The sequence below is a fragment of the Oreochromis niloticus genome, linkage group LG23 (genome assembly GCF_001858045.2).
Source record: "Oreochromis niloticus isolate F11D_XX linkage group LG23, O_niloticus_UMD_NMBU, whole genome shotgun sequence".
NCBI lineage: Eukaryota > Metazoa > Chordata > Actinopteri > Cichliformes > Cichlidae > Oreochromis > Oreochromis niloticus.
This window is the reverse complement of record NC_031986.2, coordinates 12,039,661-12,065,363: the sequence shown is the minus strand read 5'-3', so window position 1 is coordinate 12,065,363 and position 25,703 is coordinate 12,039,661. Positions and strand designations below refer to the sequence as shown.

Sequence of the window (25,703 nt, the reverse complement as noted above, 5' to 3'; positions counted from 1 at the left end):
GCACGCACACACACACACACATACAGAACACCCAATAAAGTCTTCTTCTGTCACCTCCGGGCACGCACACGCACACACGCGCACAAAACAAACTCACCAGTTGGGTTCTTGTTTTTCTTGAGGCTCCTGCCACAAAGACACTGCAGCATATGCGATCCTTTGCTGAAAATGTTGTTCCAAATAAACCGCATGGATTTGGCCGAGACGGGGGGAGAGGAGGAGGAGGAGGAAGGAGTGGAGGAAGAGCAGGTGGGGGACGAGAGGCGCTCCGGATGCGGCAACCTAAAATTCACCCACCGCATGGGGGCTGATACGCCCCCCTGTTTGCATGCCAGCAGAGCCGGCCAGCTGTTGGGCTCAGTTCGGCGGTGCTTGGCCGCCCCGACCTGCACCATAGACAAGAATAAGAGCAGGAAGCCCGGCTCTTCGCCCGCTTTCTCGCCCGGTTCCCCCACGAGCTCGGAAACCACCAAACGCACGTATTCCGCGTCGACGTCGTCCCCGTGCGGCAGGAAGAGAGCAACCGCGGCGGCGCTTGTCTCCTCGGTCCCCGCCTCCGGCTGCCCCAGCTGCCGGCGGTCCTCAGCCGAGGAGCGGTCGCTGCTGCTGCCCGGCCGCCGCGGCGTGGAAAGCCCCGAGCGCTCCTCTTCAAATGGCGTCGTCTGCCGCGCGGCGCGGGGAGAGGAGCGGCAGCGACGGACAGGCATGCGGCGGCGCTAGCGTGAAGTCGGCGGTACGCGGCAGCTGTCGGCTTCTGCACAAAAAACCATTGCATATTAGTGGGGATGGCAGGGGTCGGTGCGTCCGTCCGTCCGGGAGGAGGGAAGGGGTGCGGATACCGGGGGTCCGTCAGCAAGTCGGTGGCATCCCTGTACCCGCGCGGCGAGCGAGTAGGCTACTGCAGCAGGGGGGCTCCTTTCCAAACGCGCACACCAGCACGCTGCACACTCGCAAACACGCACGCACGCGCTAGATGCACGGTCCTTTTTTTTTTTTTTCTTTTTTTTTTTACCCAGCAGCTTCTCTGGTCAAGTGAGAGCGCACACACGGCGCTGGAACGGGCAGGTGAATCACTGCGGGGAATCTCTGCGCTACCCCGCTCTGTCTTTTTCCTTCTTTTTTAAAAAGTCCTCATAAATATTTGATCCACGTTTTGGCCTTCACTTCTCAATAATCCATAAGCTCCAATGCGCCAAGACACTGCTGCTGTCTGTCTCCCCTTCCTATCCTCTCCTCTCTCCTCCACCTCCTCCTACTCTTCACCTTGCTGATAAACAGGAGCTGCTGGACTGTGGTTCTGCTTGCCGTGTGTGTGACTCCTGAAAGTAAACGAAGAAGAAGACCCGAGTCTGGCTCCTGGTCCTCACGCGCTTCTTTCGGCGCTTCAAAGTCTTCCACAGCTGCGCTCGAGGCAACCAGCGGCCGGCGGGGCGCGAGGAGGTGCACTGACTAACGATGTCAAATCAGTTGCAAAGCCGAACCCAATTAAGCAAAACATCTTTTCCGCTTGGTAATTTCAAAATAAAAGCCAGAATAATCGATTTGTATTTCTCTCCCCCTTTCACCAATTTTGAGTTCATGTGAGGTAACTGTCGATTCTGAAGTAGGATTTCACTAATACAGAGGCTACAGCAACCGTGGCAGTTTGTCTTGAAACAACAACTGTAAAAAAAATTTTCTTAATATGGCATTAATATGCCTTCATAGAAATGAAATAGATACTATCAGAAAAGAAGAAATAAATAAAACAGGAAATTTGTTTAAACATTTTTAAATATTTATAAAGTAAAAAAAAATTGTTTTAGTAAAATTAACCTTAAACAAAGTAATATAAGCTACAGTACAATTCCCAGAAAACACAAATAAAATAACTAAGAAATAACAAATCAATCTTCTTTATAATTAAAGTATTTTGGTGTTTTTCCCTCGACTTTTGTTCTGAAGGGAGAAGTCACCTCCGGTTTCCTCGTGCAGTTTGATGCGGGCGTGCTGGCAGAAGCAGCATCCAGTAAGTGTAGACACGTGGTTTCCACACCGTCAGTCTCCGATTGCCTCAAACACAGAACCGCAATCAACAACATTTTGGAGGCAGGAGTGACATGAGGTCACTGATTGGTGGAAACCACCGCCTGCCTTTGTCTGTCTGCTGTTTATTTGTACCCAGTAGCGGCTGCTCTAAACTCACATATCCGACTGTTTAATATCGCCTTCCCTGCTGCCAGATGCACACACCTGTTGATTGAGTCGTTTAAAAAACAGTGGGCCGGCGTTTAGCTCAAATATAACCTGCAGTCTATAGGAAACTTAGACCACGATTGCTCTTGTGTGGTTCGCTCGTTCAGCTTTCTCCAGAACCTCCAGATATGTGGACTTGTAGAATACCGGCTGAAAATGGTGCAGTGATTTTGTATTCAGAGAGAGAGAGAGAGAGAGAGAGAGAGCTGGCGCTGTCCAGAGTGCTGAATCCGCATTCGCCTGTCAAACTCACACAGGCCAGGGAAACTGATCGTTATAACGCTTCGTTATCCTGTTGTGTCAGTGACTAAAATGTCCATGTAATTCATAAAACACTCACTATGTCTACATTTTGCTGAGAGAAATCATTTAAAATGAAAAAAACAAACAAACAAACTATAAGAGTCGGTGCACACATTAGTGTTTGGAGTGTTCTTAGAAGGCTTTTAAAACACACCATCCATTCTCTGGATAGCTTTGTGGCTCATTTGCCTTTGAATGGGTCCATTTAAAAGCCTTAAACAGCACTTTTACTGAGGGGTGGGGAACTTTTATGCAATGCTTTTGATGTTTGTGATGCAAATTAAATCCGCCTTTGGGAGCTGACAGGAAAGAAGGTGTTAGCCTGGTAACTTAAGAAGAAGTCATACTTTAAAAAAGAAATAGAAGCAGTGTAGGTGAAGATATGAGGTCTAGCATATGTATGAAGTCATTAGTAGAATAAATCCTCCATTGCTGACCCGCCTGCACCACTGCTTCAAATGTACTGAACAGTCTAAAGTTGTCAAATATTGCAGTCTTTGCCCTTTAAAACCTTACTATAGATTGTGGTCTGTTGTTTTGGTAACCGATACTATCCAGATTTGTTTTGGGACATCCACAGTTGATCATTGGAGATAGTCTGAGATCAGTCCACATCAGTGTCTTTTAAATCTCTTTAAAACATTCTCATTGGAAGGGTTTTATCTATTGGATCCTCTATGATGAATGGAGATACCCTATCCCCATAGGTCAGTCATTCACATCTTCTGCTGCCGGGTGGTGGTCTCAGCTGACCCCACATGGCTTCAGACAGACTGCACAGGAGGTGAGGGAAAAAAGAGCGGACGTCCAGGTGAAGCTCGGACTGTTCTGGAAGCGTGGAAGCGTGTTTATGATTAGCAATGCTCAGATGATTTCCCTGGAATGGATTTTTTTCTTCAGTGTCCCTGCCTGGAGCTTGGATTTATGAAGCTATGCTATCCCAAGAGTGTTCATCCAGACTCTCTGCTTGTTTTGCCTTCTTTCCCCTCAGTGAGTTGAATCTGTGAGCCTCATGGATCAAACCCTGATTTTTTTACATCCCCAACTCAACTTGGGCAGTTTTTATTAATAATAGATATCGTCCACTTGGACCAATAGCTTGTTCTTAAAGGAGTTCACTGACTTTTTAATCCTACACCATTAAGCTGTCCAGATTGGTTATTACAGCATTATTATTACAGCATACAAGTATTATCGAACACTATTGATGATACTGTTACTCCTGCTCCAGCTACTGTCCCAGCTTTTTTTTTTTTTTCAAATGACTGAAAACGTTTTTGCTTTCTTTGTAGAAAAACAACAACAAAACAAAACAAAGCAAAAATCCTTGGTAAATTGAGAATAAATATTTCTCCATTGTTTTCTGTGGCTGCTTCTAAGTATGGGTGCTCTGCAAGGTTCTGTTTTGGGGCCTTTACTCTTTCTTCAGCACATTTTGAATTTTAAGCACTTTTAAGGATATTTCTTATTAGTTATGTATGTCTTTTAAGCCCCAAGATGTTTCTCAGTTACAGAACTTACAGAGGTGTTTATACTTGATCAAAGGTTGGATGACTGACAATTTTCTCCAACTTAATGTACATTAAAATACCCATTATTAATAATAAAAAATCTAATTATGTATTATAAGAATAAGTATTTTTGTGTTCTGATTTTGGATTTTTCTCATTTTTCTGTGAATTGCTTTACAACTGTGGTTAACAAGAACCTGTTTCATCATAACATATAATCAAAAGAATATAATAACTATAACTATACGTTTGCTCTTTCTATTTTATATTGAAAGTTTGCAAATGTAGACTTTATTAAAAGTACTGCAGTGGGACATGTTGCCTCAGCTGCACATGATCATTATCTACCTTGCACATCTACATGTCATCAGAAAAATACTACTGGTCCATTACAGTCTCATTTTCATGGTGACTGGAGTCACCACAATGGATCATCTTCCTCCACCTAACCACCCTAACCCCAGCATTCTCCTCTGTCCCACCAGTCCTCTGCATGTACTCCTGCCTGGCTTCAACTCATTGCCTCCAAACTCCAGCCACTTCTCCTCCTCTTCTTTCTTCAGCCAGCAGTAGCATGGCTTCCACACAGTTCCCCAAGCAGAACGGGAGAAGCTTGGTTGGTGTAAGGTGGGTTGCAAAGCAGCTTGTAGATACCCAAGAACTGTGGGTAGTATAAAACACTTTGAACACCATGCCCTATATGAAATTTTCACACTGAATGTGTGTCATGATAGGAGACTGGAGGCAGAATATTGCACTCACTGTGAAAAAGTTAACTAGAACAGGGCAGCAACAACGGACAAATCGAGAAAATGATGACAAAAGACTAGATTTGATTGCTCAACAAGAAACAACCAGGAGCGGAGCACAGATAAAACAATCACAGGTGGAGACGGACTGGGGGGACAATCACAGTCACAAAGGAAGGGGGGAAGTAATACTAGAACAACTCTCAAAGTAAAACAAGAAACATAACGGAGACGAGACTCCATACGAAATCAGGGGCTAACAGATGCATGAGACAGTGGGAGGGAGGTAAAGGGAACCAATGAGGGAACTAACCAGAATTAAAAATACAAATACAAATACAAGAACTAAGGAACAAATAGAAAACAAAAGAGAAAATATGAAATAAGAATCCCAGACAATACTCTGCAAAGTCCAGCATTGTGCAGTTGCACCATCAACTGATGTTGGCTGGCACTGAGATCACCCTATCTGTCAGGGCTGCCCAGCATTGACTTTGGTACTTGCTTGAATTAATGCTGTGCTGGATTTAAGCTATTACTACGTTAGTCCTTTCACTGCACTATAACAGTCAACAGCTTGGTGTACGTTTGAGCAAGAAGACATCTGCATTTTTATTTTAATTGTCAGGCACATGCTGAGAAGAGGGAAATTCTGTGCTGGCACAGATAAGCAATTACATCCAAACACTGAAGTTTCTGGAACAAATCTCATTCTCTACTGCAATGCAGTATTGGCAAATTAGTCCAGTATAATGGTCCTCACAAACAGCCCTGTCTCCTGCTTGTTTGTCTCTAGACTTGTAGCTATATGGCTGCACATACTTAAGATACACAGACATACTTATTACTGAAGCATGACTGAGACCTGGCAAATTTTATTTTCACACTCTGTTTCCACCGTATTTTGTTTTGAGAGCTTCAGTGCAGTAGCATGGGATTGCTGTCATCAAAGGGCAAACTATCATCCCTGCGCACAGAGAGCTGCTTCAGCTAAAAGTGACAACAGCTACAGAGCATGCAAGTGTGTGTGTGTGTGTGTGTGTGTGTGTTTGGATTTAACAAATCCGCACACAGGATGCAATGAATGCAGAACAGCAAGAACAATGGAGAAGGGAAAGTAAAAGGAGTGGGGAAGGAAGAAGAGAAAGAGAGTGAGAGTAGAGTTAGGAGGAGTAAAAGGGCCAAAAAGAGGAAGTACGAAAGCAAAAGACAGACATGTAGAGAGTGGCACGCGCACAGCCGGTGAGGATTCACAATAAGAAAAGGAACCAGAAGACAAGTGACTTAATTACAACAGTGAAAGAGATCGTTTTCATCAGAAAGAAGCTGACACTCAAGATTCCGACTTTACTGTAGATCTTTACTCACTTCCATCTGACAGCAATGACACTGCAGTAATGCCTCTGAAAAGACTTTTTTCCTTTTATATTTGAGTGAAATTTATAGGTTTTTATGCTGTATGCATCAGGTATATTACTATGCTTAATTAGGGAAACATTAATAATGTTGGGGTATTCTAAGTGACTGGAATTTAAGTTTCTTGAAGACATTTCAACCTCTCATCCGAGAAGCTTCTTCAGTTCTAAGACCAAATGGTGGAGAGTCCCAGGTATTTAGGCCTTAATGGGAGCTGTATCTTAAGAGGGTTGTTGACCCACTATTGATCATGTGCCTCATTACATGAACCAAGGTGTGAAAAGGGATGTGGGTTTGGATGAAACCATTGTGAGACCTTGCCTCAACCTATTATGTGACCTGATGAGATCACCTGACGCAAGATATGAGTGGACGTTAAGGCACCTGTGAAGGGATCTCAAAACTAAATTGTAGGTGGCTGACAATTGGTGTTGTAATCCACCCCCTCTGTTCAAAAATGGTTGTTCACAGTGGACATACATGGCTACTTTCACTCCTCTGGCATCCTCAAAAGAGTGACCTTTGGCCTTTAGATGCAGACGTACAGCTGCGTCCTGTCGAGGTGGCTGTTCTATGTTGTGCCATGTGTTTATGGAGTGGCTGTTTGGTTTATCCAGTGTAGAGTTCTGAGCAGTCCTTGCTGCACTGTACAGATACACAACATTGTTTGCTTTGTCTTTGGGATGAACCAGTTTTTGTCTAAGTGGCTGGCTGGGTCTGAAGTGCTCTGGGAAGTCATGCTTGGAGAAGATTCTCCTGAGTTTCTATGATAAACCTGCTGGGACAACAATGTTGTTCCACTTGTCCTTCTGTTTCTCCCTTCTTTATTGTGTATCTTTGCCTATTTGATGAAAGCCCAAATGGACTTTCCATGACCTGGATGACTGATAATCAACACAGACAATGTTGGGGTATATTTATGAAAGAAGGTTTCTGCAGCTGTAGGTGGCAGATAAGAGCAGCAGAAGTACACAAGTAGTGAAATACATCATATGTTGGCTAAAGCAAAGAGCTATTATTATAGAAAAAGTGACACTTCCTTTGAATGGTGGATTTTTTTTAGACTGCCCCTGGAGCGTGTCATGGACACCATGCTATTGAGAATTGGGTTAGCACTGAGCCTGCTGATGTATTGATCTGTTAGCTCAGAGAGAAAAATACAACATGCCCTGCATCCATCCAGGGAACATCATATAACCAACCACTAAGTAACCAAATAGACCACAACTGTATGAAAAGGGGAACCCTAATTGGACAATATCATCTGTAAGGCTTCACATTCCCTTTTGATATAAAACTCATTTGTTCCCCCTTTTTGTAGTATTTAAAAAAAAGAAAAAGAAAAGTAAATTATATTCCTTCTGGCCAGCTACCTGTTGGTGGTCCACTGGAGCCATTGCACTGAAAATCTAAATTTCAAAATCATTCAGTGAATATTATTTTAGTTTAGTCTGTTGTTTTCAAACCACAAATGCGTTTTTATACTCAGTCAGACTGAACTGACCCCCTATTAAAGCCTCGATGTTCTGCTGTTCACTTGGAAAGCATCCCGCTTGTTGCAGCGCATTAAACCTAAAGAGCCCAACGCTACAGTGTGTGCCAGTACTCCACCTACTGTTCATAAATAGGAACTACAAGGTGGTTGAGACAGGATACGTTTTCTGGTTGTTTGTTTTTTTCGACAGAAATGGAATAATAATGTTTTATTTATATGCAGTTTTTTCCCCACATATGGGGATTTAAATAAGAAATCTTAACTTGTGAGTATCAGTTAAGTCAAAGTCAGCTTTATTGTCAAGAGATGAAGACTCATCAGACGAGGCAACATTTTTCCACTTGTCCAGTTTTGGTGAGCCTGTGTGAATTGCAGCTCCAGCTTCCTGTTCTTAGCTGACAGGAGTACCACACAGTGTGGACTGTAAAAGGTATGTTTCGGACCTCAGACCATTACAGAACCATGAGAGCTGTTGCCCATCTGGGTAACGTAATAATACGGCCCACAACTATTGCATAATTCCTCAGTAATTCAAAGGAATTTCAGTTATTTTATTTGAAATTACAAAGTAATTATATTTGTCAACAAAGACTTCATGGTAAGTACACTAGAATAAAAGGGTCATGTATCATGACCCAGGAAGCAAAGAAATAATTATACTGTAAGTATATTTAAGTAGTTAGATTAGTAATTTTAGGTACTTCCACTTTTCATAGTAATTTTGTAGAAAATTTGGGAATGGATTAATCTTGCCTTGTCACTGCTTTATTTTTTGAAAACTTCATTTGAGTTATGCTGATTATTCAACTGTCTTGTTTTTAAACAATATAACTGTGACAAGGACTGTTCTCCCTTACCAAGTAACAAGAAAAAATAAGTACTATCAACATTTGTAGGGCTATGTGACCTCATAATGATGGAGCCTAGTCTAACTTTTTTCTTGCACAATCACAGCTCAAACATAACTTTTAAAAGAGCGTACAGAAGTTGGAAGTACCTGAGTTAGACCAAGTAAAGCCACTCCATAATACAGCCTGCCCCCCAAAAAGTACAGTGTACTTATATTGTTTGTTTTCCCACAAATTACAAACATACTTAAAATTACTTATGCGGCACTTAAAATTACTTACAGTATAATTTATGTCTCCTTTCCTGCAAAATACCCAGAATTTAGGCACTAGTTAAATATACTTTGAATATAATTATTTCGTCTTTCCTGTAAGTTGAGTGATGCTTAAAACTACTCATACGACCTAAAATTAATTACTGCTTAAGGTATAATTATTTCTTTGTCACCTGCAAAAACTTGACTTGCTCTAGTATACCTACCTTTAAGTATTTGTAGATAAATATAATAACACTGAAAAAAATTAAATTCGTTGAAGATCGATTTTATTACAGGAGAATTGCGGCTTTGGTTCGGCTGTGGCTGGTGAGTGCACATCTACATCTAGGTGTTATTTAACTGAGGACCGGATGGGGCAGTGGTGCTCCTACGCGCCTGCTTAAGCAACTGCGTGTATCATGCGCAAAGAAGAAAAACCGACCACTCTCGACGCAGCTTGACAGCTGTGCTAATGTAAACACCGGACGAGCGATTTTTTTTTTCAGGTAAATGTATTTATTAACACGAGTTTAGACGTTGTAGAAGTAGTCGTTTTTATTCTTAAAGTTGTTGCCGTAACGCTGTCGCTGTCTGTTTGTCTTTTCTCAGTCGACTCGTTGTTATGGAGCGATGCTTTAGGTAGGAAGAGCACAAGAAAGCGCTTAACTAAGCTACTAGCTTCTCCGTTCATCACAAGCTTTTATTCGCAGTTAGCTTTGCTGCTGTCGTGCCTTTAAGGAGTGAAATTAAAAGTTTTTCTACGTAGGGTTGAAAAAAAGGGGAGCAGTAAATTAGAGCATGCTTGTTTTGTTCTTTTTTTTTATTTTATTATTGTTATTATTATCATTATTGTTATAATAATAATTATTGTTGTTGTTGTTATTATTATGCTGACTAAGGTGGAGAAAAAATGTAGCAGTTTAAAACTTCCCCTTCTTATCAGCTATATCCAATATCACCTCGCTGGCTTTTCTCGGGAGCTTAGCACTAACATTATGTGTTGTTGCTTTGGCCTCACGCTATGCCTCATTTACATGAGATTGAGATGTATTTCCCAAGATATACGGGTGTTATTTTATGTAGTTCTGAACTTGCCAAATCCTTGCCTCTCATTTCTTTAGTCTCCTGTCACAGCATTTCAAGAGAAGAAGAATACATGTTACCCTTCTTTATAGTAATGTAACTGTTTAAAAAGCAAACTTTGTCTATTTATCTTTAATATATTTCTTATCTTGTCTAAAGCGTCAGCAGGGATGGTTCTTCTGGCTCCACGCCACCACCACCATCGCCTCCTCCTCGAGTCCTCCCTTCCCCTCGTCATCCCCCTCCTGTGCCCTCCTCCTCTCCCCGATCATCCCTGACTCCCCCTCCTTCCCAGCTAGGAAGACTGAGTTTTGCAGGAGCGGTGATGGATGTCAGTAAATGGTCCCTGTTCTACCTGCTGAGTGCTCAAGAACTAGCTACAGTGCGACAGGCCTGTGTCTTTGGCACCACTGCCAATGAAGCAATCTATATCACGCATGGAAATGAGGTGGGGAGTGCGCATTTGATAGTTTCTGTTTATGATATGAGCTCTTTAAGTAGCACTCGAATCATTGTACTTGTTTCGTCTTCCTTATGTTTGTGCCTGAATCTAATTCTGACTTTACATGAAGTGTATCGTTTGCTCTGTAGTTACGTGACAGTTTAAACAACAGGAAAACGTATGAAGCCGATGGGGTTTGCTGTGTGAAATGCCTCCAGTGCTCTTTTTACGTGAAGGTTTATTTCATAAGAGTGTGTTTTGTGTGGAAAGAAAAAATATGCTGCAGGAAATCCTGCATTGTTTTCACTTTCCTGTTTGAATGCCACCATACCAGAGCACAGCTGATCTCAATCAAAACACATAAGTCACACATTGAGCATCTCTTTGCTTTGTGTTTGTTGATAACCTACAACACAGCTTTAAATGTATATCTGCACTTAAGTTGTGTCTCTGTGTATTTTGAAATGTGTGTTACTGTTTGCAGGTGTTTGTGTTTGGGTTAAACTGCAGCAGCTGCCTTGGTACAGGAGACGGTCTGAGCACTGTTATGCCGAAGAAACTGGACTTCCTGCGAGGGAAGAAGGTAGCCAGTCTGAGCTATGGCAGTGGACCTCATGTCCTATTGGCTACTGACGGTAGGCTGTTTTTTTTTTACATATATATATATATATATATATATATATAATTTTTTTTTTTTTTTTTTTTTTTTTTTTTTTTAATTTATTTATTTATTTATTTTTTTATCTCTTCACGTTTCTTATATAACAGAGCGCTCAGAGTGTAATGCAAATATATCTTGCTGGCATCAGTTTTCATCCTGCTGCATAAACATTTCACTGTATAGTCATGTTTAACATTGGTCAATTTCTACAGAAAGGTTGACTTTTTCTATTGAACAGAGGAAATGTCACTAATATGAGCTTAACCCTTTCACACATAGTGGTCACTACAGTGGACAGCTATTCAAAGGGTGTTTTCTTGTATTTGTGTCAGTGTTGATGGTATACTTGCACATAAACCACTACATTGGACACTGATGTGTCAGTCCATACACATCAGTTGTATGCACATCAACTGATGTACATACAATGTATACATATCAACCCTTTGAAAAGTACATGTTTAAAAAAAATTAAGTTCAAAAAATTTTTTTTCATACCTAAAGATGAATAAAAATACTTGAAAAAAAATCCTGATTCATACATCTGTATAGCATTGACAGCTTACATTTGTTTTTATGTGTTGCAGATGGACAGCTGTTTGCATGGGGGCACAATGGTTACAGTCAGCTGGGGAATGGGTCGACCAACCCGGGACTCTCCCCGGTGTTGATCACCGCTAACCTGCAGAACAAAAAAGTGAAAGAGGTGTCGTGTGGCTCACATCACTCTATGGCTCTCACTCTGGATGGAGAGGCAAGTCCTTTTTTATTTTGTTTTAATCACCGTTAAATGTGTTTAGCGTGTCTTTTCCTGTCTCCCTCCGTTCTCTTCTTTTCCCCTCACCCCCAGCTGGTCCTGGCAGATGCCTCTCCCTGAACCTTGTTCTGCTGGAGGTTTCTTCCTGTTAAAAGGAAGTTTTTCCTTCCCTCTGTCACCAAGTGCCTGCTAGTGGGGGTCAACTGAGGGATTAGGTTTTCTCTCTATTATTGTACACTCCTAACCTTACAATATAAAGCATATTGAAGTTACTGCTGTTGGGATTTGGTGCTATATAAATAGAGTTGAATTCATGTTTGGATGGTAAACAGTTTCCATTCAGTCTTAAACAACAAAAGAAAAGAGCAGGGATGGCAATAGTAGGTAATGAAAAGGGATATGTGGCACACATAATTTAATTAAATTAATAAAATATGATCAAATATGACTGAAATTAGAATATTCTTATTTTTATGTACCACTCTAAATAAAAAGTTTAGCCCTAAGGGGGTCACCCACATATACCTTGACCTGCCACCTTGAGGCCTCCTAGTGTCACACTAAGAAGCTTGTCTTTAACCCAGCGGCATTAAAGCTAATGGGGTTGTTTGTGTGGTAAGCTGGAAAGGCTGTTGCCATTTAATATGTTACTAAGTGTACGATAAGTATTATCGTAAGCATCCTTTTCCCAGTTTGTTCATGTACATTCAAGTTTTTCTGTTTGAGATGTTACTCAAACAGAAAAACTCAGAGTACAGCATCAATAACATCATTCTGAGAAAAGGTGTTTTTTCTCACACTACAACATCGTCAACCCTCTCTAGGTCTTCGCATGGGGATATAATAACTGTGGCCAGATTGGTTCAGGCTCCACAGCCAACCAACCCTACCCCAGGAAGGTCACTGGATGCCTGCAGGGCAAGAATGCATCGGGCATCACATGCGGGCAAACCTCCTCTATGGCTCTTGTTGACAATGGAGAGGTGATGTTAAATAAAATCTTAGTGATCTCATTGAGAAATCTGAACTTGTTGTAGTAAACAGGGTGACTTTTATTTCTCTTTAGGTTTACGGCTGGGGCTACAATGGAAACGGGCAGCTGGGAATTGGCAACAATGGAAATCAGCTAACACCTTGCCGTGTCGCTGCACTCCAAGGGATGTGCATTCAACAGGTGAGACAACCAACAACCACATGAATGAGTTTTTAATATCAATAATTGCCTTGAGGATGACTCATGATTTGTGCTTACCTCTGATTGGGTAATTTTTTTTTTTTATCAGCCGCATTTAAATCCATCCCTACCTTCCAGATTGTATCGGGCTATGGACACTGCCTGGCCCTAACCGATAAAGGGCTGCTGTATGCCTGGGGAGCAAATACCTATGGTCAACTGGGAACTGGCACCAAGAGCAACCACCTCAGCCCTGTGCACATCATGGCTGACAAAGAGAGGTAGGAAGGGGAGAGGGAAGGGTGTCGGACGTTTCCTGTTAAGATTTAGTTTCCTGTCCTCATTTCCTTCCTCTGTACCTCTGCCTCCGCTCCTGGTCTTAAGTAGTCGTCTGCGGTAAACAAAACAATGCTCTTTCCCTAATTGTAGATATTGTGGGGCAAATCATGCCACAGCAAAACAGCTTTCACACTTTTGACATGTTTCAGTACAATAATTAAGAAGGAAAAGCTTCTCTGTGTTAACACGTCTCTCATTTGGCAGGGTCGTCGAGGTGGCAGCATGCCATTCGACACACACGTCGGCAGCCAAGACCCAAAGTGGGCAGGTATAGCACTCATCATTCAAAGTGATGCACAGTCTTGTATTTCTTTGGTTTCTGGAATTCTTTATTCTAAAAAACACCCAAAAAATCCAGGACCATTATCATTTCACTCCTCCTCCAGGTTTTTATGTGGGGTCAGTGCCGAGGCCAATCCATTGTCCTGCCACACCTCACGCACCTCACCAACACAGACGACGTCTTTGCCTGCTTCGCTACGCCATCCGTTATGTGGCGCCTCATGTCTATGGGTGAGAGAAGAGACAACAAATTGTGGATTATTTGTGTAAAAGAAACAAAAATGAAAGCTGTCTAAGTACTAGAACTGTTACTACTTTTTTTTTCTTCTAGAGCAAGATGACTTCCTGACGGTTGCAGAGGCTCTGAGGAAAGAGTTCGACAGTCCAGAAACGGCTGACCTCAAGTTCAGTGTTGATGGCAAATACATCCACGTTCACAAAGCTGTGCTGAAGATCAGGTGTGTTTATTATCCACATAGCTATAAGTGAAATATAGCCTTGATGCATTTGGTAGCTGTGCTTTGTTTCCGTGCAGTTAAGGCAGCCTGTGATTTTTGTTGGCAGCCCTTAACATGTCAGGTTTTGACTATTTGACCATTTGTATACATTGTAAATAAAGTATTTTTATCGTGGCTAGGTGCGAGCATTTCCGTTCAATGTTTCGCTCCCAGTGGACGGAGGATCAGCAGGAAGTGATAGAGATTGGCCAGTTCTCGTATCCCGTCTACAGGTCCTTCCTGCAGTTTCTTTACACAGACACTGTTGACCTTTCGCCTGAGGATGCCATTGGTTAGTATGAATGCAACTGTTAAATATGTTCTTAGTGTGTAGAAGGATGGGTTTTTTGACACTGTGTGTGTGTTTGTGTGTTGTGCTGCAGGCCTGTTGGACCTGGCCACCTCTTATTGTGAAAACCGCCTGAAACGCCTGTGTCAGCAGATCATCAAGAGAGGAATCACTGTGGAAAACGCCTTCACCCTGCTGTCTGCCGCCATACGATACGACGCAGAGGTACAGTTATAAACAGGTTTGTCAGGTGGATAAGCTGAGGTGGTAGATAAATTTACTTTTTTTTTTTTTAAATGCAGCCGGAAATTACTTTTTACAAAGAATGGTTACATCATCTGAGAAACCACCATATTATTAAGGCACCAGTCCCTCTAGGGAAGACCAGACGACCAAAATGTTTGTGTACTATGAGCTTCTGATCTTGTTGCCTTTAAAATAATTGCTTTGAAGACACAGATCAGGTCTGTGACAACTCACAGTCAGTGTCCATCTTCAAAAATGACTTGGGTACATGAAGACAGCAATACAACTACAATACCACAGTTTACAACTATCAGTTTGAGCTTGGGTCAAGGCTGCAATTACATGCAATCTGTTTGTGATAATATAGTGATTAACTGTAATAAACTGAAGGACAAAATGAAGGACGTACACACATATATAAACAGGAATTTATATTAACTGCACACATTCCGAGTCAGAACCTCAAACACCTGAACAGAAATTCCTCCAGAAATCGTGACGTTGTTGCTGCAGGGCAGCAATTTAACAGCAGCCGCTCAGCAACCTTGCTGTGTAGAAGAATACAAGCAGTCGAGTCGGGTCTTCTATTACACTGATCAGCGCACTCACACAGTGATTGCAACATGTTGACAATCAGTCTGTGTTTAAATATTAGACAGCAGTTATTTGCAAGCTTTAACCAGTCTGTCTGAGAGTGATGGCAGTCTGCCCGATTACAAGGTTTAACACCCTGTAAAATAAGCATCGGAATGTTTGTTCTTTCTTTTGCAATCTAATCTCCTTATTATTTTTCTATTGTTTGCTTTTCCAGGACCTGGAAGAGTTTTGTTTCAGGTTTTGTATAAACCACCTGACTCGGGTAACTCAGACCGAAGCCTTCTGGCAGGTAGACGGAGCAATGCTGAAGGAGTTTATCAGCAAAGCTAGCCGCTGTGGAGCCTTCAAGAACTGAGTGGTACTTTTAGGCTCCTGCAACCTAAAAAAGAAAGAGAAAAAAAACAACAACTAATGACCAAGTGGATTTGGTCGTGCTGCATGTGCAGCAGCAGAATGCAACACCACAATTACTATTTCAGTTTTCACATTCCTGTTGATCCCATCCACGACAAAAGAGGAGGCCCTTTCTTGAAACACTTATTTATATAGACTTTAAAGAAGCACTTAAACAACGTTATTCACAAGATGCTTAAACTGGATTTTTAAGCTGCGTTATCTGTGGATCTGAAATGAGCACTTTGGCCAGACCCATGGCGCCTTTTCTATGGCAGTTCTTTACATATGTTATGTATACTTGAATTTTTTTTTCTCAGCAGTGTTTGCTTTGTTCATTTACTTTCTGGAAAAGTTCACATGAGGGACCAAAGATCTGGAAGGAATAAACTACTGAAGAAATCTAAAGAGATGAACACTGTACTGTACTGAAAACATGTTTCACACACTTGGCAGTAGAGCCCAGTTTATTGGTGAATTGATTGCATTGCCTAATTGTCAGTCTGTTAGTATTTGCGTTCATACAGGAAAACTAAAGAAAGTAACGAGGAGATGGGAGAAACACCATTCTACCATGTTATGATTGCTGACATTGCATAGTTTGTCCACCAGAGGGCGCATTGTAAGTTTGGCATTACCTGATGGAGTATTTAACTCAAAGCAACTGATTGATAAAGACAAACTCATACATATACATGACATACACAGCTGATGCAGAGCCTACTGTGGTTTGTTATGAGTTGCTTGCTTGGTAATTGTTCTCTTAACTGGTTCTTTGTACATTTGGGGAAGTTCAAAACTGTTGTTATACTAAAATCTGTCTCTTCTTTAGGTGTGTTCATTCTGCCTGACATTTCCTCTGCAGCACTACAGTCATTTCTTTATATTCCGTAATACTAAGAGGTTGTTTTTTTAAGCTTATTTAAAAATCTATGGAATATATAGACTGAGAAAGTTGCACTTTTCTGTTAAGAAAAATAACCATCTTTGGTAAAATTACGATAATAGCTCCTTTTTTCTTCCATTGCCAGTACAATGCGTTGTATCTAAGGCATGTTGTACTGTGGAAGCTTGCTCAGGTTTCCGCATTATTAGCATTTTCATCATTACAGGTTGGTTTCTGTGTTCGGGCAAATTCAAAATAAATCTACAAAAGTACTTAAGAGGAATTCATCTTAGTTTCTGTAGGTTTTTCTATATATGGAGCAAAAATTGCACTAAACAAAGCTACAGGATACATTGCAAATTAAAGCAAGAGGAATGCTTTGAAGCACTTTTTTTTTTTCATTCTTTCACTTTGTCTTCTGATGACCAAAAACTCCCTGTGCGTCCTAGCCTTTAGGACAACATGCGGTCAACCATGTCGTCTCCCAGTAAAGCCAATGTGAGATCAGTTTCTATTTCCTTGATAGGTTTCTATTTCTTGATGTACTCAGATGCTTGAGGAGGAGTTTCTGTTCGCTCCAACTAAAGCAGAACTGCTATTTATTATTAAGCACAGCTTCAGTTCAGGCCGTAAAGTAATTTAGGATGCTTTGAGAGCTTCTGTGGAAATCATTGTTTTTGGGAAATGACGTCTAGGTTTACAGTTTCCGCTTGTTTTGTTTTTTTATGAGCTGTTCCTTTGTTTTTTTATGAGGAAATTTAAACTGGAAGAGTAAAACTGATTTGCATATTGTATTCAGACACACACACACACATTTTGTTATACTTTCATCATTTAGGAGAAGTTTATAAAACCATTAGGTCCATGCTTAAATTCAGCTTACAGCATTGCAGTGTTTGGGGTATGCATTATTATTCTGTTGCTGTTACATACTTGAGACATACTGTATTATTTTACTTTTTTAATTTAGCTATGGGGATTATATATTTCTGTGAAGAAATAAATATTTCTTAAATCTGATTTGTTCACTTGTCATAACTATTTTTGTTCTTGTACATTTTTGTATTTTTTTTTTTTTTAATTGTCTAGCTCTTTATTGGCTCTTTGAAGCAAACAATTATGTTTTATGGCAAAATGATAACGTGAAAAATGTACATCCAAATAGAATGATATAACATCTATATATCAAAAATATAGATGGGAATGTGAGATTTTAAAAAGAATATATCACTTAAGGAACATTTTAATAAAAAGTGGTACATTGAAAAAGTGGTATGAATAAAAAACAGAATGCTTGGACACTGCTGGCATAATGCACAGGTTTTTTGACGGGGCTCCCACCAACGCAAAGCAGAAGATGAAGCATCGCCAAACATGCTTCCAAGCCAAACACTACAAAATATGAAGACGCATATCTTGCCTTTGGCTTCACCTGCACAACGGTGGTGCCAAGGTAGGTATCCCCAGCAGAATTAGTTTCCTCTGCGTCGGGAGCACGCGTTGGGCTGTCCAAATCACGGACAAACAGTATCCCACATTCTTGATTTTTAGTTCAAAAACACTTTGTAACAGTCACAATTGTGTGGTGTCTCTTTAAGACCACGTAAGGTAAGGGTTAGTGATGTCACAAGTATGCGCCGCTGCTCTCTATGGAGTATGACAGCAGCAACGTGCTTGCATGTAAGTGTATGGGCTCGGACAGACTTATGTCTTTTACCTCTTAAACTGGGCATACACTGTGCGATTTTTTTCAGTCGCGTTGTTCAGCTTCTGCTCAAACTGCACGATTGACTCGCAGGGGTTAGAAGTTCGCAGGTGACGATGCTCCGATGCGACCTGAGTGCTCACACTGTGCGTCCATAACATGAAGGTTATAACGGAAAATCTGTTGCTCGCGCTCCCTTTCTCTCCCTCTCTTTCACTCACACAGACACGCACACCGCCACCATCAACTTTGCTAAATTGCTAATGAAAAACATTGATTAGACAGCTGTGATTGAGCAGCAATGTTCATCCAATTATTTTCACGGTTGTTGTGGTCATGATAATTTTGTGAGGCCACATGGAAAAGGCTCAGATGAGCTTGCCAAAGTTCTACAAGTTGTGCCTCCATCGCTTGTGTCCAGATCACACGCTGCACTGCCGTGCTGCCCGGTCTTTTCGCTTTCATCTTTGTGTTTGCGCGTGCGCAGTGTGAGAGGCTGCGGTGACACCCTCACGACGGCCGACAGGATTTCAAACAGGTTTGGTTTTCTGATGATCGGGAGCTGGTCGTGAGGTGTTAATTGCTTCTCATTACCCCATGTATACTACACGATGAAGGCCAAACTCGGGCCGATCCCCAAAACGGTCGCACGACTGAAAAATCGGCTCAAAATGAGCTAAAAATCGCACAGTGTATGCCCAGCATTAAGATTAGCAGTTGAAATGATTCATACTTGGTTGCGTGCTGCGAGCCAACCAATTGGCCCCGCCCATGTGACAGCGTCAGAAAATATTTCCGGAAGTAATCCGGAACTGTCAAGATAGCGAAGTCACAGAAGTACGGCTCCTTCTCCTTTAAATAAGAGGGAGGCAGGTTCTGCTTGCGGTAGAAATACACGAAGTTACGTTCGTCCAAGTATTTATCGGCTGTACAGTGTTTTATTAAAAATCTTTGTACCGTAATACGCGAGTTAGTGCTAGTAATGTTAGCACTGTAACACTGTAACTTAAAAAGTCGCAGGTTGCTGAGAGTTACCGTTACTAATCAGATTTCAACGTGACTTTAACTAGTCGTTATAGAAAAATAAATTATTCTGAAGCGTAAATTCAGATTTGTACGTGAATTTCTTTATTGGTGCAACTTTATTTGCCAAATCGGTGTCTTTTTAGGCTTTTATTTTGAAAGCGTCAGTTGAAAATGGTATTCGTGTGACTATCCAACTTAACAGTGAAAAGGATACCAAAAGAAAGCTTCATCCGGCTCTTCTCTTGCTGAACGTCGGGTCGACGTATTATATCGTTTTCTGTAGCTGACTGATTGATTGAATGGAAGAAAGCCAAATATGGAACCGAGCCGATCCGGGCCAGTCCAAACCGTGTCGGGAAACAAGAGACAGCAGCACCCAGACTGACAGCAAAATACAAGGTGAGCCAGCTGGAGGAAGAGTTCTTCCAGTAGTTTAGCTTCATAGGTTTCCCTTCTGTCATGCCACAAAACCGCGGCTTCATGAGATACAGTTTACCAGGGAGGCACTGACAGCCTTTATTTACACATTACACAATGCGGCATATATTTATCTTAGACTCGGCCGATCATCTTATCCTATTCATATGGCGAAATGCCCATCCTCAGATCAATAGACATAGGTCTTCACCTGCGTGAATCTGAAATAAATGTTATATTTTTCTAAGTCTCAGTTAACGGGCCAAGTTAGCTTCAGTGGAGCCTTTAAACCATGCAAACATTAGTAATCTTCACGGTATATATTCTCATACAAGCATGTGTTACTGCAGCTTTTCAGGGAAGCATTGTGGACAAGATGGCTTAATTCAGCTTTGTCTCTGCTTCAGGTCATGGCCCCAGGTTGTCAAAGGTAAACCTCTTCACCTTGCTGAGTTTATGGATGGAGTTATTCCCTCAGGAGCAAACAGAGGAGGATGGTGGTAATCAGGTTAGTTTGAATATAAAAACACAGTGATGTATGCAATCTAAGGAAAAAAATCATCAAGTTCTGTGGAGCGATTCATGTCCATCTTTACTAGCACCTGTGTGTAAAATTAATAACTGTAGCTGTACTGTGCTTCAGCTCCATGGGATGGGTCTGGTGGTGGTGCGGGAAAGCAAAGTGGTGGGACTTCACTGTTCAGGAGCTGAGCTCCACGCCGGACAGGCAGCCATCATCCAACATGGTGCCCGCCTGGCTGACTGTCAACTATACTTCTCGAGGAGACCCTGCGCTACTTGCCTGAAGATGATCATTAACGGTGAGCGGAGAAGGAGGCATGATGCAGGAATGAGTAGACAGCATTAAGGGAGCCTAAAAACAACACGCAGCGTGAATGTATTTCTTTGTCACACTCTCAAAAAACGAGATGTTCTTTATCAGGCAGAACTACTTACCTCAGACCAGTGCGACCTTTGACTTGGAAGTTGGCCTGCTTTATAAACATAGTTATGAGGTGGCACACAAATTCATCAAAAATGCAATGTGACATGTACACACCACTGATTATGACTGATTCTGATTGCATGAACCAAAGTACCTGCCCTTCTGTTGTCTCACCCTTACACATTCCAGCCTCTGTGTGTTTTGGAGTCCACCACAGTGCTGTCACTTTGAGGCTCTACCCTAACTGTAGTCAGAATAACTGTAGCCTTTCTGGTACAGCACCTTCTTTCATTTACTTTCATTTACTTTGAAGTGGACCTGTTTTATAAGACTTGGCGAGCAGCCTCTTTATGATCAGACTGTGGCTCGCTGATTTCCAGATTTGAGAAATGACACATTGAGAAGTGAACACACTTAGAAACTCAGGACAGACTTTGACACCATAATGTTATATTTATTTACTGTGAGCGTATGACTGAATATGTCCCACAGGTGTTGCCGTACTGTTGTAAACTGCATTATCGGCATTAAGCTACATCAGCAGTTTGCTGAACTTTGGAGCTCTGTTCTCTCATTCCTGGGCAAAGTTAACTAAGATGAATACATGCTGTTTGCTTTCCTCCTCCAGCTGGAGTCAGTCAGATCTCCTTCTGGCCCGGGGACCCTGAGATCAGCATTCTGAAGTCCCCCTCTATGAACAATCCCAGCTACTGCGGTCCAGCTCACTTCATTTCAGAGGAAGCTTTACTAGATGCAGTAGCAGTAGAGAAGCTCAAGTCCAACAGCCGTCCTCACATCTGCATGCTGCTGCAGCCGCTGGCACCCGGCCTGGCACAGTTTGTCACCGAGACGTCCAGAAATTGTGACTTCACAGAGAGGATCACTGATGACGACCCAAAGCAGAACACAGAGGAGCTTTTCAACAGGTACCTTACTGTAGTTACAGTATCTGCTTCTGCGGAGCAGCACTTTTGAGCTGTGTGCTGAATTTGCATTCTAATAAGTTATACTCAGTTGCCTGGTATATTTTAGAGGGAAACCCAAGGTGGTTCTTGACACGCACCAAAAAAAAAAAAAAAAAAAAACTGAACCTGAAGCAGAAATCTCAGCTGATGAGAGCACCAGATGGTTAACTCAAGAAAACGGACGAAAAAAATCCAGTTTTCATAAATCGGTGTCAAACAATATAAAATAAATGTGCACATTATTATTTATATTACAGTGTAGTGTAATAAAGTGCATCAAAACAGAAGAAGTCATAACAATTGTTTGCTATGTAAATGTAGTGACTGCAGAATTAACTTAAATATGAGAATGATGTGGCAGAGAGAAACCTGACATCTGTATCTGATTCATGAGAGCGTTGAGAGTGAATGAATAGAACCAAATTATTTCAGCTGTGTGGTTATGAATACAACAGTCATAGGACGGTTATTGCTTTCATGACACTTAAATTCCTGATGTAGGTATGGTCAGAATTTAAGTGTGGGGTTTGGCAGGTAGATATTAAGAATGAACTCGCTTGATGTTATTATGTATTAAACCGCCCACTATATATTTTTATTATTTACTTATTATTTGAAGATGCTGGAACTCCGTTGCATCCTAGTTTAACCTCTGGTCAGACTTCAGCCATCAAGGGGCAAGAAAACCTGTAGATGAGGCACAAAGCAAAGATTATTCTGCAGAAATAATTAGAGAACTTCTTTCATCTTTAATTTAACCAGACTGAGAAGGAGAAATATTTATTGAGTGAATCAAACTCAAGTTGCGAAACTGCTGGATGACCACAGCTGGATTTTCAGCTCCTTTAAAAGAAATATTCTGTGTCGTTCCAGAGAACGAATGAGATGCCTGAAGGATTTCTCCAGACAGTTCCTGGTTCGTAAGTCCCAGCAGCATCAGGAGATTTTGAAGCACATGGGCCTGGAGAATTTCTGTATGGAGCCTTACTTCTCCAGCCTGAGAAACAACATGAGGGAGCTTGTGGAAGTTTTAGCTGCAGTGGCTGCCGGGGTGCCACAGCAACACTACGGCTTCTACAGGTTAGAAACTCTCAAATCTATCTGTTTTCAGCACAGACATCGCCACGCGCTTGTACTTGATGCTCATTTGATCGTGTCCCTTATGTGACCCAGGGAAGAGTCGTCAGTGTCACTGCCTTCTTGTCATGAAGATGTGCCCCAAGAAGTGGCTCGTCACTGCATGATCCAGGCCAGGCTACTGGCCTACAGGACAGGTGTGTTTGGTTATTCATAACACACACTACATTCTTCTACATTCTATTGCATATTGCCTAACAAGCATCATAACAACTGCTGTTAGGCTGCAGGACTTTTTCCTGAGTGATGTCGTAAAGGTTATGATCATTTCTAACAATGACCCTGTCAATAGTTTGCTATTTGTTTCCAGCTTCTTATACATGCATAACTGTCATTTCAGAGGATCCTAAAGTGGGTGTGGGCACTGTGATCTGGGCCAAAGGACAGTCGGTGAGCTCAACTATTCTCCTTTTGATTTGATTTAACTCATTAATTCATCACAAGAGTAGACTGTTGGTATTTGTGTGCCAGTTCGGGTAGGATTTGACACCGGATTACAAGGTGACAAACCGACAAAATCTAATAACATCAGGCTCGTACAGAAGGAGTTTTTTTTTTGTCTGCATTAAATTGGATTAAATAAATCCATTTATGGATGATTGTATTAACGCATTGAGGTTTTCAGTGTGGGTGGATGCAGTTGGCTGTTTCAAGTAAACAATTTGTGACAAATGTCATGATGATGAGCCCAAAATGTTCAAATAAATCCTGACGTGTTCCTCAGTAGTGGGTGCTCTCTCTGGACAGTTTGAGATAGTGAGTGTTTTTTGACAAAAAGAGAGAGAGCTCAGTGTGGAAGAGGTCAGGAGACCGGTACAACAGTGAGTGTCCACACTCATCTGTAAAACACGGTAGAGGCTGTGTTGTGATTTGGGGCTGCTTTTCAGCCCGTGGTATAATGCAGATGGAATTATGAACGCAGGAGAGAACACTTTATTTCATCATTTAAAGCAGTGCTACCGATAGATTTAACACCTACACTGATGTTGTTAATGTAGTATTTTGATCTGTCCCCTCATCTCAGGCTGGCTGTAATGGAACAGGGTGTTTGTACCTGGTGGGCTGTGGGTACAACGCTTACCCCGCAGGTTCGCAGTACGCCGAGTACCCTCAGATGGACGCCAAACAGGAGGACCGCCAGAGACGTAAATACAGATACATTATCCACGCAGAGCAGAACGCCCTCACCTTCAGGTCAGAACTTGTCAGAAATGGCGGGAGGGGAAACATGAATGCAGAAAATCGGTGTTCATCATCGCTTGATAGGTGTTCCTCCTCCTTTCAGGACGCGAGACATCAAACCGGATGAGCCAACCATGCTTTTTGTAACCAAGTGTCCATGTGATGAGTGTATCCCTCTGATCAGAGGAGCCGGTATCACACACATATACACCTCTGACCTGGACCGGGACAAAGATAAGGGAGATATTTCCTACCTGCGATTCGGCACCCTAAAGAACATCAGCAAGTTCATAGTGAGTCCACAATGTTCTTCTTGTTTTGTTTTTGTTCCCTTCTGCAGCTACAGTAAAGTCCAGGCTGCAGAAAGGGGTCATTTCCTCAGCAAACATAGCAAAAGTAGACTTGGATGAGAGAATATGTTGAAAAGGGAGATATATGTTAATTTATTCTGGTGCATAATAAGCTGACTCAGCAGCTTCTGGATGTCTTGCTTCTTGAAGATAAGGCTAACATTTCCTTAAAGAATCTGACATTTATCTGTCCTCACAGTGGCAAAGAAGCCCTTCAGTGTCCTCAGCGCCACCTTTTCATCTTGCCAGTAAGTGGCGCCCTATGCCTTTTTATTTGTTTGGTTTTTTTTAACCATCTCCACAGATAAATTACAGAATTATGAATCAGCCAATTTTCCTTTGCTGATTCGCGTTTTAACCACAGTGCCATTTATTGCAGACGGTTGTGTCGGAAAGCACAGCAGACAGACTGAGAGTGAGAGCCCCAGCAACAAGAAGCTGTGCACCAGCATGTCCTGCGAATCACCTACTGTGAGCCGTCGATAAATCCACGTACCAAAAAAACACCCCCCACAGAGGCAGGTTTTAAGATCGCGTGCCACAGATTTGATCGTTCACAGCTGGAATGAATACAGCTAAATGTTGTTTCCTTCCTGAGCATCAAATCTGTGGCACATATGATTTTACCCATTTGTATCTTTTCCAAGTCCAGTCATTACATGAGTGAAGAGTTGGAAACAAACTGAAATCAGTGCAATGCAATGAGCTCAAAGGGACACCACTAAGAGCGGATTAATAGATCCATCGAAGATTAAAGATTAAAAAATGGGTACAGAAACTATGGACAATTTTTTTTTAAGCGTTTATAGGATACCACAAAGAAATAATTTATTTAAAGTAGTTATTTAAACTATGATATGCAGATCTGTTTGTTTTTGAAACAAATGGAGGGGGGGAAAGCTAATTATAAAAATCTTAATAATGAAAAAGTGTGAGGTTAACATCATCTGTAGCTCCTGGTTGTTCAGGATTGTCCTCACGGCACAGAACGGTTTGAAAAGAATTACTGATGCTTTTATTTTGAAGGCAGCTGCTGTGAGAGTGTTTGAAAAATGTGTTTCAGACTGTGAGAATGTTATTGTTTTTAAACACAAGCAAAATGCACTAAAGTGTGTTGAGCATATGGATAATGCTTGAATGATAGTTTAAAAAGTGATCCTGCAGAGCAGAGAGGACGGTCAAAGGTTTGGTTTTGGAGCGTGAAGGAATTTACTCGACTTTACCAACTTTAATTTTCTACATGAACACACTGTTTGTATTCTTTTTTTTTTTTTGTTCAGGTAAAGTAAACAGGGGTTTAAGTGTTTTTGTAACTTGAGTCCAAATCACAGAAAAGGCAGTAACTGTGGAGCCATCTGAAAAATACCTGGAAAATGACACACACTTTGTCATACACACACAAAGCATGCATTCCCATCTTTTCTTTTTCTTTTTTATTTGTTGTGAATGTTGTACAACAGCATCGAAGTGGGAAAAAAAACAAGGTGGCTTCTTTTAGAGGACGTCATGAAGAAT

At 41.6% G+C, this 25,703-nt stretch overlaps 3 protein-coding genes across 7 annotated transcripts in view; 2 read left to right on the top strand and 1 right to left on the bottom strand.

The window, feature by feature from the left end:
- The window catches only part of LOC100701803 (fibroblast growth factor 14), a 72,529-nt gene extending 71,032 nt beyond the window's left edge, over positions 1 to 1,497 (bottom strand). Inside the window, exon 1 of the mRNA XM_013268971.3 lies at positions 98 to 1,497. Coding sequence (XP_013124425.2) covers positions 98 to 707 — 610 coding nt within the window. The 5' untranslated portion in view covers positions 708 to 1,497. The remainder of the gene's footprint in view (positions 1 to 97) is intronic.
- Positions 1,498 to 9,177: 7,680 nt separating this feature from the next.
- Positions 9,178 to 17,480, top strand: rcbtb1 (regulator of chromosome condensation (RCC1) and BTB (POZ) domain containing protein 1). 3 transcript variants are annotated; one of them, XM_005450078.2, is made up of 14 exons: positions 9,178 to 9,320; positions 9,424 to 9,453; positions 10,057 to 10,345; positions 10,824 to 10,974; positions 11,588 to 11,754; positions 12,582 to 12,740; positions 12,824 to 12,931; positions 13,070 to 13,212; positions 13,475 to 13,538; positions 13,657 to 13,783; positions 13,884 to 14,010; positions 14,190 to 14,341; positions 14,433 to 14,563; positions 15,396 to 17,480. In XM_005450078.2, the coding sequence occupies exons 2-14, from the start codon at positions 9,437 to 9,439 to the stop codon at positions 15,534 to 15,536; spliced, it is 1,776 nt and encodes a 591-aa protein (XP_005450135.1). In that variant the 5' UTR covers positions 9,178 to 9,320; positions 9,424 to 9,436; the 3' UTR covers positions 15,537 to 17,480. The 3 variants fall into 3 exon arrangements, with proteins under 3 accessions (XP_005450135.1, XP_005450136.1, XP_025759193.1); XM_025903408.1 differs by having other exon boundaries at positions 9,207 to 9,320; positions 14,433 to 14,579; positions 15,396 to 15,522; XM_005450079.2 differs by lacking the exon at positions 9,424 to 9,453.
- A 556-nt stretch (positions 17,481 to 18,036) lies between these two features.
- On the top strand, positions 18,037 to 25,695 carry cdadc1 (cytidine and dCMP deaminase domain containing 1). 3 transcript variants are annotated; one of them, XM_013268923.3, is made up of 12 exons: positions 18,037 to 18,140; positions 19,394 to 19,590; positions 20,016 to 20,116; positions 20,252 to 20,429; positions 21,183 to 21,480; positions 22,393 to 22,599; positions 22,693 to 22,793; positions 22,997 to 23,046; positions 23,681 to 23,850; positions 23,942 to 24,131; positions 24,388 to 24,436; positions 24,568 to 25,695. In XM_013268923.3, exons 2-12 carry the CDS (start codon positions 19,491 to 19,493, stop codon positions 24,672 to 24,674), a joined length of 1,551 nt encoding a protein of 516 aa, XP_013124377.1. In that variant the 5' UTR covers positions 18,037 to 18,140; positions 19,394 to 19,490; the 3' UTR covers positions 24,675 to 25,695. The 3 variants fall into 3 exon arrangements, with proteins under 3 accessions (XP_013124377.1, XP_003441019.1, XP_013124379.1); XM_003440971.5 differs by having other exon boundaries at positions 18,088 to 18,140; positions 19,475 to 19,590; XM_013268925.3 differs by lacking the exon at positions 18,037 to 18,140 and adding an exon at positions 18,200 to 18,703.
- Positions 25,696 to 25,703: the final 8 nt, after the last annotated feature.